This window comes from Melospiza melodia, chromosome 30, assembly GCF_035770615.1.
Source record: "Melospiza melodia melodia isolate bMelMel2 chromosome 30, bMelMel2.pri, whole genome shotgun sequence".
Lineage (NCBI taxonomy): Eukaryota > Metazoa > Chordata > Aves > Passeriformes > Passerellidae > Melospiza > Melospiza melodia.
Genome location: NC_086223.1, coordinates 1,124,831 through 1,136,142, shown reverse-complemented (window position 1 = coordinate 1,136,142; position 11,312 = coordinate 1,124,831). Strand labels below are relative to the sequence as shown.

The window sequence follows — 11,312 nt, the reverse complement described above, 5'->3', positions numbered from 1 at the left end:
GGGAGAGAGAATTGTGTCCGTCTGTTCAGAGGATGTGAGTGCCACAGGGACGCGCTCCCTGTGCTGTGTCACTGTCACCCTGTCCCCTGACGTGTCCCCGTTGCAGGTACGGCAAGCGGGCAGGTGGGCGAGCGCTGGGCCAGGAGCCCCAGGGAGCCCCAGGGTGCTGAGCCCCAGGTGAGGGGCTGGGGGGGTGGGAGGAGCCCCCCAAAACTCCCCATGGCCTCAGGGTCCCCATGGGGACAGACTGGGGGAAGGGGGGCTCTGGGTGGGGGAATGTAGGGTGGGGGCCCTGAGGGTGTCAGGGTGGGGGATGTGGGATTGGGGGGATCTCGGGGGGGTTCTCAGAGTGGGGTGCGTGGGACTGGGGGTCTTGAGGGGGCTCTGAGGGTGTCAGGGTGGGGGATGTAGGATTGGGGAGACCCTCAGGGTGTCAGGGTGGGGGATGTGGGATTGGGAGGTCTCAATGGGGAAGGGGACACAGCGTGACCCCCCCCGTTTTGTTTCAGGGACACTGCCGGGCCTGAGTGGGTGAGGAAGCCCAGAGGGTGCAGCCCCCCCACCCCTGCTGCACCCCCGGCCTCCCCAGAGCCGTCACTGTGGGGCCAGGACAGACCCCCAGCAATAAAACCCCCCCTGCAGCTACCGCCTGTCTGCCTCTGCCTGCTGGGGACACTGGGGACAGTGGGGACAGTGGCCGGGGGGAATGGGAGTGCTGGGGACACTGGGGGTGTTACAGACACTGAGTGTGGGGACCGTGGTGATGCTGGGGACAGAGGGGGCGATGCTGGCTCTGGGGACACTGAGGCACTGAGGGTGTTGGGACACCGAGTGGCCGTGCTGGGGACACCGGGGGTGCTGGCACTGTGGACACTGGGGACACCGAGTGGCCGTGCTGGGGACACCGGGGGTGCTGGCACTGTGGACACGCCTACGCGGCCGTGCCAGTCGCTGTCCCCGTCGCTGTCCCCGCGCGCTCGGTGCCAGTCGCGCGTGTCCCGCCGCTCTGTCGCGATGCCGGCGGCCGCCCCCGCCTCGGTCACGGGTGAGCGCGCACCGGGCGGGCACGCGCGCGTGCAAACACCCCCCGTGCACGCGGGGAGGGGGGGATGTGCCCAGGTGGGGGGCGCAGGGTGCGCGTACGCGGGGCACGCCCAGGCCTGGCACACGCGTGTGCAAGGTGTGTGTGTGTGTGGGGGGGTGTCGCTCTGGCGGGGGTGGGCTCTCGGGTGCGCGCTCTCGTCGGTGCGCGGGTGCGCGCGCGTTGCACGCGGCCCCTTTAAATCCGCGCTCCCGCCTCCCCCCCCCTCCCACCGCCCCCTTAAAGGGGCCGAGCCCCCGCCGTCCCCCTCCCCACGCCGCGGGGGGGTCCCACCCGCGAGCGGGGTGGGTGTGCAAGCACGGGCGTGCAAGCGCGGGTGAGCAGCGGGCACGGGGAAGGGGGGGGGCGCGGGGAGCGCGCCCGTGGGTTTGCACGCGGGCGGGAGCGCGCGTGGGGAGGCGCGTAGGAGCGCGCGGGGCCGCGCGTGTCGGCGAGAGCGCGCACACGCGCGGATGCGTGGCGGCGTTTGAGTGTGCGGGGGGTGCGTGGGTCCGTACACGCGCGTGAGCGCGCTCAGGCGGTTTGCACGCGTGGATGCTCGCGCGCGCGTGCACCCGCGGGAGATGCGCGCGCCCGAGCCGTGCCCGCGCGTGTGAGCTCGTGAGGCTGCCCCCCCCCCTCCCCCCTTTTCTGCTGGGCGTGCAAAGCTGTCGCAGCGTGCCCGGTGCACACGCGTGTGCAAGGCGGGGGGCGCGGGCCCCACGCGGGCCCGGGGGGGCGGCGGTACCCGGATCTGGGGCGGGGGAGCGCGGCCCCGCAGCCATGAACCGCCCCGGGCCCGGCTCCGTCCCGCCCGCCCGCGCCCCCCCGGCTCCCCCAGGTACGGGGGGGGCTCAGAGGGGCCGGGGGCGCTGCCCCGGGGGGGGCACAGAGCGCTCGGGGGGCGGGGATGCGGTGGGGGTGAGGCAGGCGGGGGAGATGGGGCGGGGGGCTCGGGCGGTGCTGTGACCCCCCCTCGGTGTGGGGGGGGGCCGATGGATGCGCCCCCCCGGCTGCATCGCCATCCCTCGGCCCCCGCCATTGCAGCGCAGCCGCGCAGCCGCTCCCGCCCCCGCGGGCCCGGATGCGGCCCCCCCCCCAATTGCATTGACCCCCCCCTTCCATCGCCCCCCCTCGCATCCCCCTCCCCGTTACACCGTGCTCCGGGGGGGCTTCTGACTGCACGGCCACAACTGGGGGGGGTCCATCCCCTTGTCCCTCCCGCTGAACGAGCAGGGGACACTGGGACATTTCCGCACTGCCAGGGGACCCCGACACTTGTCCCCGTAATGGGGGGGGGGCAGGGGCGGCTGTGACAGGAATGGGGGGACACGAGCACCCCCGGCTGCGCCTTCACCCACGGCGCTGCTCCTGCACCCACTCCGTGTCCCCCCCACCACGTCCCTGTGTGTGTGTGTGTGTCCCCCGTGTCCCTGTGTGTGTGTGTGTGTGTGTCCCCCGTGTCCCTGTGTGTGTGTGTGTCCCGTGTCCCCCCCAGCCATGCAGCAGGTCCTGGACAACCTGATGGGGCTCCCGGGGAGCCCGGGGGTGGCGGACCTCGACCTCATCTTCCTCCGCGGCATCATGGAGAGCCCCATCGTCCGCTCCCTGGCCAAGGTACGGCGGGAGTGCCAACCGTGTGTCCTATTCCCTGCACCCAGGGGTCCCCAATCCCCCCGAGATCCCCAATTCCCTCCGTCCCTGGGCGTCCCTAATCCCCCCATCACCCCCCGATCCCAAATTCCCCGCACCCAGGGGTCCCAAATTCCCCCCAGATCCCCAATTCCCTCTGTCCCTGGGGGTCCCTAAACTCCCTGTCCTTCGGGGTCCCCACCATCTCTGCCGTCCCTCCCCCCTGAGCCCCCGGTTCCGCAATCCCCTGGGCCCCTCCGAGTGTCCCCAATCCCCCCGAGGTCCCTCATGCCCCTCCCAGGGGTCCTTGGGGACACCCTGTCCCACCGGGGCTCCCCAATCCCCTCAACCCCTGGAGATCCCGCACCCCCCCCGGGGGTCCCGAATCCCCCCGGCACTCGGGGGTCTCAGGGGTGTCCCCGGGGGTGTCCCCGCTGTCGCCAGGCCCACGAGCGGCTGGAGGAGCGCAAGCTGGAGGCGGTGCGCGGGGACAACCTGGCGCTGGTGCAGGAGATCCTGCGCGACATCGGGCGCCTGGCGCGGCCCGAGGCGCAGGGGGCGGCGGCGGAGCTGGCCCGGATCCTGCGGGAGCCGCACTTCCAGGTGCGGGGCACACCTGGGCACCCCCTGTCCTGCGCCGCAAGGACACGCGTGTGCCACGCGAGTGGGACACAGCGGTGACACCCCCGTCCCCGTGCCGCAGTCGCTGCTGGAGACCCACGACTCGGTGGCTGCCAAGAGTTACGAGCCCCCCCCGAGCAGCCCCGGCCCGGAGGCGTCGCTGGGGTCGCAGCCGGTGCCCCCCGACGCCGTGCGCATGGTGGGCATCCGCAAGGCGGCCGGGGAGAACCTGGTGAGCCCGGCCGGGGGGCACCTCGGGGGGCACGGGGTGCTGCAGGGGCGCCGGGAGGGGATGGGGGGGTGTTTTGGGGTGCTGGAGAGCGTTGGGGAGATGGCGACATTGGCAGCATCGTGGGGTGCTGGGGGGTATTTTGGGGTGATGGGGCGTTTTGGGGTGCCATGGGCATTGCTAGGAGCCGGGTGGCATTTTAGGGTGACTGGGAAATTTTGGGGTGCTGGAGAGTGTTGGGGAGATGGCGACATTGGCAGCATCGTGGGGTGCTGGGGGGTATTTTGGGGTGATGGGGCATTTTGGGGCGCCGTGGCATTGCGAGGCACCGGGGGCTTTTTAGGGTGACTGGGAGCATTTTGGAGTGTTGGGGAGATGGGAGATTGGCAGCATTATGGGGTGCTGGGGAATTTTGGGGTGCTGTGGGCATTGCGAGGCACCGGGGGCTTTTTAGGGTGACTGGGAAATTTTGGGGTGCTGGAGAGTGTTGGGGAGATGGGAGATTGGCAGCATTATGGGGTGTTGTGGGGTGATGGGGTGTTTTGGGGTGCCGTGGGCATTGCTAGGAGCCGGGTGGCATTTTAGGCTGGCTGGGAGCATTGTGGGGTGCTGGGGCTGTAACGGGGTGTCGCGGGTGTGTCGCGGGCGTGTCACGGGCGTGTCCCTCCCCTCAGGGGGTGACGTTCCGCGTGGAGCGGGGGGAGCTGGTGATCGCCCGCATCCTGCACGGGGGGATGGTGGCGCAGCAGGGGCTGCTGCACGTGGGGGACGTGATCCGCGAGGTGAACGGGCGCGAGGTGGGCAGCGACCCGCGGGCGCTGCAGGACAGCCTGCGCCACGCCAGCGGCAGCGTCGTGCTCAAGATCCTGCCCAGCTACCAGGAGCCACACCCGCCCCGACAGGTACCGCATCCCGCCTGCCTCTGCCCTGCATCCCACCTGCCTCCGACCTGCATCACACCTGAATCCGCCTCGTATCCCACCCACATCTGCCCTGCATCCCACTTGTATCCAGCCCTGCATCCCGCCTGCATCCGGCCTGTATCACACCTGAATCCACCTTGTATCCCACCTGCATCTGCCCTGCACCCTGCCCTGCATCCCACCTGCATCTGCCCTGCATCCCACCTGCATCCACCCCATATCCAGCCCTGCATCCCGCCTGCCTCCGACCTGCATCACACCTGAATCCGCCTCGTATCCCACCCGCATCCGCCCTGCATCCACCCTGTATCCAGCCCTGCATCCTGCCTGCATCCGCCCTGCATCCTGCCCTGCATCCCACCTGCCTCCGACCTGCATCACACCTGAATCCGCCTCGTATCTCACCTGCATCTGCCTCGTATCCAGCCCTGCATCCCACTTGTATCCGCCCTGCATCCTGCTCTACATCCCACCTGCCTCCGACCTGTATCACACCTGAATCCACCTCGTATCCCACCCGCATCCGCCCTGCATCCTGCTCTGCATCCCACTTGTATCCGCCCTGCATCTCAACTGCATCCCACCTGCATCCCACCTGCATCCCACCTGCATCCGCCCTGCATCCCGACCGGTATCACACCTGAATCCGCCTCGTATCCCACCCGCATCTGCCCTGTATCCAGCCCTGCATCCCACTTGTATCTGCCCTGTATCCAGCCCTGCATCCGCCCTGCATCCTGCCCTGCATCCCACCTGTATCACACCTGAATCTGCCTCGTACCCCACCTGCATCTACCCTGCACCCTGCCCTGCATCCCACCTGCATCCCGCCCCACGTCCCACCTGTATTTCCCCCGCATCCCACCTGCATCCACCACGTATCCAGCCCCGCATCCCACCCCACATCCCACCTGCATCCCACCTGCATCTGCTCTGTATCCAGCCCCACATCCCACCTGGATCCGCCCTGCATCTAGCCCCGCATCCCACCCCACATCCTGCCCTGCATCCCGCCTGGATCCGCCCTGCATCCAGCCCCGCATTCCCCACCCACCATCCCGCCCACAGCTCCCCATGCCCTCTGTCCCCATCCTCCTCTTGTCCCCCTGTCCGTGCCATGTGCCCCTGGGCTGGTGGGACCCCCGTGTCCCCCCCGTGTCCCCCCCGTGTTCCCTCCCGTGTCCCCCTGTGCCCTCTCTGTGGGCTCTGGTGCTCCCTGCCCTGTCCCTGTCCCTGTCCCCACACAGGACACGGGTGCCGGCTGGCAAAGGGTGCCCTGTGCTGCCCTCCCCGCCCCGTGCCAGCCACGGCCGTCTCCGAGGGACAAAGCAGCGCTGTCCCCACGAGCGCTGTCCCTGTGCGGGCTGTCCCCTCGCTGTGCCCGCACTGTCCCCACGAGCGCTGTCCCCGCGAGCGCTGTCCCGCTGCCCCACGGCCGCGTGTCCCCGCACGTCCCCATGTGCGCCATCGCGGGCGCGGCGCTGGCGGCGCTGGGGACGCTCCTGTGCCTGTCGCTGGCGCTGGGGCTGTGCCTGGGGGTGGCCGTGGTGCTGGCGTGGGGCGCGGCGGCCGCGGCCGGGGCTCTGTGCGTGTGCGCGGGGGCCGCGCGGGCCTGGCTGCGGGCACGGCGGGCACGGCCGGGCACGGGGGGCTCCGGCGGGGCACACGCGCGTGGCTGAGCGCGGCCACGGGTCCCGCGTGTCCTCTCGAGGTGCCGAGGGTCCCCCTGCTCTAATCCCCCCGTCCCCAGGTGTTCGTCAAGTGTCACTTCGACTACGACCCGGCCACCGACAGCCTGATCCCCTGCAAGGAGGCCGGGCTCAAGTTCATGGCCGGGGATCTGCTGCAGATCGTCAACCAGGATGACCCCAACTGGTGGCAGGTCAGGGGGGCCCTGGTGGGGCGGCCTGGGGGGTTTGGTGGCACTTTGACCCCATCCTGGGCCAGAGAGGGTGAGGGGGTTCTGGGGGTCCCTGCAGGGTTGGGGTGCGCCTGGGAGAATTCCTGTAAACTGGGGGGTCCCTGGAGCTTGGGACGTGTCCTTGGAGCTGCTGGGGAACTGGGGGATGCCTGGAGCAAGGGAGGGTTCCTGTGTGGGCCGGGAGGTCCCTGGAAATGTTGGGATTTCCTGGAGCTCGGGACGCGTGTGCCTATCGGGATTTGGGGCTGAGGAGAGTCCCTGGAAATGGGGAGGGTCCTTGTGGAACTCGGGGTGTCCCCGGAGCTGGGGGTGTTCCCTGAGGTCGGAGGGGTCTCTGGAGCCCAGGGGGGTCCCCACGCGTGGCTCCGTGTCCCCAGGCGTGCCACGTGGAGGGCGGCAGCGCGGGGCTGGTGCCCAGCCAGCTGCTGGAGGAGAAGCGCAAGGCGTTCGTCAAGCGGGACGGGGAGGTGGCGCCCTCGGCAGGTACGGGGACACGGGATGGAAGGGCCACCTCCCGAGGGGGAGCGCGGCGGGTCCCCTGCGCCCTGTGACAATGTCCCCGTGACCCCAGGGCCTGTCCCCTCGGCACTGTCCCGCAGGGAGTCCCCGGCTCTCAGGGTGATGTCCCCGTGGCGCTGCCCCTCAGAAGGTGCCAGCTGCTGTGCCCATCGTCCCCATGCCAGGATGCTGTCCCTGTGCCCATCCCTGCCCCCAGCTAATCCATCCCCTTGTCCTCACAGGGGCCCTGTGTGGCAGCCTCAGCGGGAAGAGGAAGAAGAGGATGATGTACCTGACGACGAAGAACGCCGGTGCGTGTCCCGGGGCGCTCCCGGGGGATACAGCGGTGGCACCCGCTGGGACAGGGTGCCCTGGGGTGGCCAGGGACGGTGCCAGCCCTGTCCCTCGCCCAGAGTTCGACCGGCACGAGCTGCTGATCTACGAGGAGGTGGCGCGGATGCCGCCGTTCCGCCGGAAAACGCTGGTGCTGATCGGGGCGCAGGGCGTGGGGCGCCGCAGCCTCAAGAACAAACTGATCATGTCTGACCAGGCGCGCTACGGCACCACCATCCCCTGTGAGTGTCCCCGTCCCCTGTGAGTGTCCCTGTCCCCTGGCACCACCATCCCCTGTGAGTGTCCCCGTCCCCTGTGAGTGTCCCTATCTCCCGTCACCACCATCCCCTGCGAGTGTCCCTGTCCCCTGTGAGTGTCCCTGTCCCCTGGCACTACCTGTGTGAGTGTCCCTGTCCCCTGTGAGTGTCCCTGTCCCCTGGCACTACCCGTGTGAGTGTCCCTGTCCCCTGGCACCACCATCCCCTGTGAGTGTCCCTGTCCCCGGTGAGTGTCCCCGTCCCCTGTGAGTGTCCCTGTCCCCTGGCGCTACCCGTGTGAGTGGCCCTGTCCCCTGTGAGTGGCCCTGTCCCCTGGTGCTACCCCTGTGAGTGTCCCTATCCCCTGGCACCACCATCCCCTGTGAGTGTCCCCGGCCCCTGTGAGTGTCCCTGTCCCCTGTGAGTGTCCCTGTCCCCTGGCACCACCACCCCTGTGAGTGTCCCTGTCCCCTGTGAGTGGCCCTGTCCCCCAGCTGCTCCCCTGTCCCCTGCAATTATAATCGTCCCTGTCCCCTGTCACCACCCCTGTGCTCCATCATCGTCCCTGTGCTCATCCCTGTCTCCCAAGCATTGCTGTCCCCTGTCACCACTCCTGTGCCCCATCATTGTCCCTGTCCCCTGTGCTCGTCCTTGTCTCCAGAGTGTCCCTGTCCCCTCTGCTTATCTTTGTCTTTGGAGCATTGCTGTCATCAGAGCGTCGCTGTCCCCTGTCACCTCCCCTGTGCCCCATCATTGTCCCTGTCCCCTGTGCTCATCCTTGTCCCAAGAGCGTCGCTGTCCCCTGCGATCATCATCGTCCCTGTCCCCTGTGCTCATCCTTGTCTCCACAGCGTCGCTCTTCCCTGCCACCTCCCCTGTGCCCCATCATTGTCCCTGTCCCCTGTGCTCATCCCTGTCCGTGCCAGCATCCCTGTCCCTGCCAGCATTCCTGCCCCTGCCATCCCTGTCCCTGCCAGCATTTCTGTCCTCGTGCTCATCCCTGTCCCCTGCCAGCATCCTTGTCCGTGCCAGGGTCCCTGTCCCCGTGCTCTCCCTGTCCCCTGCCAGCACTCCTGTCCGTGCCAGGGTCCCTGTCCCCTGTGCTTATCCCCGTCCCCTGCCAGCGTCCCTGTCCCCGCCCCGCTGCCACCCCCGTCCCCGCGATGGTCCCGGTGTCGGTTCCCGGCCGGGCCCCTGGCACAGGGGGATGTCACCGCTGTCCCCTCCGGCAGACACGTCCCGGAAGCCGAAGGACAGCGAGCGGGACGGGCAGGGCTATCGCTTCGTGTCGCGGGCCGAGATGGAGGCCGACATCAAGGCGGGCCGGTACCTGGAGCACGGCGAGTACGAGGGGAACCTCTACGGCACCAGGATCGACTCCATCCGCGCCGTGGTGGACGCGGGCAAGATGTGCATCCTGGACGTCAACCCGCAGGTGGGGACGCGGCCGGGGGACGGTGACGGCCGCCGCCGTGTCCCCCCGGGCGCGGGGCTGAGCGCTGTCCCCACGGGCAGGCCGTGAAGGTGCTGAGGACGGCGGAGTTCGTGCCCTACGTGGTGTTCATCGAGGCGCCCGCGCCCGAGAGGCTGCGGGCCATGAACAGGGCGGCCCTGGAGAGCGGCGTGGCCACCAAACAGCTCACGGTGAGGGAAACTGAGGCAGCTCCAGGGGACGGGAGGAGGGCACCAAACAGCTCACGGTGAGGGAAACTGAGGCAGCTCCGGGGGCGGGAAGAGCACACACAGTTGACAATGGGATTTTCTTGCCGTATCTGCGGGCGATGGGGAAACTGAGGCAGGTTTGGGGAGCAGAGGACACACAGGATGCAGTGGGTGTCCCCTACAGTCCCGGGGGGTATATAGGGAAACTGAGGCAGGTTTTGGGGGGCAGGAGGGTGCAGTGGGTGTCCCCCACCATCCCTTGCAGCGATGGGGAAACTGAGGCAAGTTTGGGGTGTAGGAGGAGGACATAGTGGGTGTCCTCCACCATGCCAGGAGATGATGGGGAAACTGAGGCAGCTTTGGGAGGCAGGAGGCAAACACACAGGTCGCAGTGGGTGTCTCCCACTGTCCCTGGTGGTGATGGGGAAACTGAGGCAGGTTTTGGGTCGCAGTGGGTGTCCCTGGTGGTGATGGGGAAACTGAGGCAGGTTTTGGGTCACAGTGGGTGTCCCTGGTGGTGATGGGGAAACTGAGGCAGGTTTTGGGTCACAGTGGGTGTCCCTGGTGGTGATGGGGAAACTGAGGCAGGTTTTGGGGGGCAGGAGGCGGACGCCCAGCGCACGGTGGAGGAGAGCAGCCGCATCCAGCGCGGCTACGGGCACTACTTCGACCTGAGCCTGACCAACGATGACCTGGAGCGCACCTTCGGGCGCCTGCGCGAGGCCATGGAGCTGCTGCGCGTGCAGCCCCAGTGGGTGCCCGTCTCCTGGGTCTATTAGGGACCCCCGCACCCCTCAGCCCCACCCGCAAGGGTTGGGGGGCCCGGGGGGGGCTGTGTTTCACTCTGAGCCCGCAGGGGGCGGGGGGCTCTCTGCTCTGCCCAGCCCGACCCCTCTGTCCCCCCTCGGAGCGCCCCAAACCTGGGCTGGGGCAGCCGTGGGGTCCCGTGGGGGGCACAGATCCCCCACAGCTGAGTCACTGCCAGGACCTGGGGCCGCCCCCCGGCTTGGGGGGGTTTGGGGGGGTCCCCTCCCCGTGCCCCAGGCCACAGCCCCCCCTCGGGGACCCCCTTCTCCCCTTACCAGGATGGGGGTCCCTCACTGTCCCTCGTGTCCCCTGTCACCCCTTCCCAGGTAGCAATAACCCTGTAATTAACCCTTAATTAACCCCTAACCGACCTTGTAATTAACCCTGTAATTAACCCGGTGGGGGGCTGTGGCTGGGGCCTCGCTGAGGCGGGGATCTGGGGTGGTGACAGGGGGTGTCCCCAAGGGACAGGGACACGGGGGGTGCGGGGGGGGTGTCCCCGTGTCCCTCCTGCCCCGTGTCCGCCCGGTCCCTGCCGCCGTTTCCTCCTTTTTGGTACTTTGCCGTCAATTTTATTAAAGGAGACAAAGATGGGTTTGGCCCTTGTGGTGAACGCGAGGGGGGGGTTGGGGCTGGCGCCACCCGTGTCACCCGTGTCACCCGTGTCACCACCAGCCCTGTCCTACGTGGCGCCGATGTTTTTTATTGCAAATCGCCGTTTCCCACCAGTTTGGGGCTGGGAGGGCACTGGGGGGGTTTGCGGTGAGTGTGTCACACGCGTGTCGCCTTGCACACGCGCGGGGGCCCTTCCTTGGTGCCGCCGGGAGGGGTCAGCAGAGCTGCAGGCACCGGGGAGGGCGTGTGGGTGTGCAAGGGGGTGTGTGTAGGTGTGCAAGGGGGTTTGCAGGGGGGTGGGTGTGCAAGGGGGTGTGTGTAGGTGTGCAAGGGGGTTTGCAGACGGTCCTGGTGTGCAAGGGGGTGTGTGTAGGTGTGCAAGGGGCTTTGCACGGGGGGGTGTGTGTGCAGAGGGGTTTTGGCTCCTTAGCACAGGTGTGGGTGTGCCCGTGTTTGTGTGTGCAGCGCTCTCAGGTGACGCACACGTCCCCACCTTGTGCACACGCGTGGGCACCTCCCAGGGGCTGCCGTGGCCATGGGGTGTCACTGGATGTCACAGGTGCCATGGGGTGCCATGGCCTTGGGGTGCCGTGAGGTGCCATGGGGTGTCATTGGATGTCACAGGTGCCATGGGGTGCCATGGGGTGTCACTGGATGTCACGGGTGCCATGGGGTGTCATTGGATGTCACAGGTGCCATGGGGCGCCATGGCCATGGGGTGATGTGTGGTGCC

General features: G+C 68.4%; 1 protein-coding gene across 2 annotated transcripts; it reads left to right on the top strand.

The window, feature by feature from the left end:
• The first annotated feature begins 994 nt into the window (after window positions 1–994).
• MPP2 (MAGUK p55 scaffold protein 2) lies at window positions 995–10,558 on the top strand. 2 transcript variants are annotated; one of them, XM_063179019.1, is made up of 12 exons: window positions 995–1,045; window positions 2,580–2,698; window positions 3,158–3,316; window positions 3,417–3,566; window positions 4,238–4,465; window positions 6,237–6,368; window positions 6,785–6,890; window positions 7,148–7,216; window positions 7,319–7,480; window positions 8,728–8,930; window positions 9,011–9,139; window positions 9,760–10,558. In XM_063179019.1, the coding sequence occupies exons 1-12, from the start codon at window positions 1,015–1,017 to the stop codon at window positions 9,934–9,936; spliced, it is 1,665 nt and encodes a 554-aa protein (XP_063035089.1). In that variant the 5' UTR covers window positions 995–1,014; the 3' UTR covers window positions 9,937–10,558. The 2 variants fall into 2 exon arrangements, with proteins under 2 accessions (XP_063035089.1, XP_063035090.1); XM_063179020.1 differs by lacking the exon at window positions 995–1,045 and adding an exon at window positions 1,336–1,418.
• The last annotated feature ends 754 nt before the right edge of the window (window positions 10,559–11,312 follow it).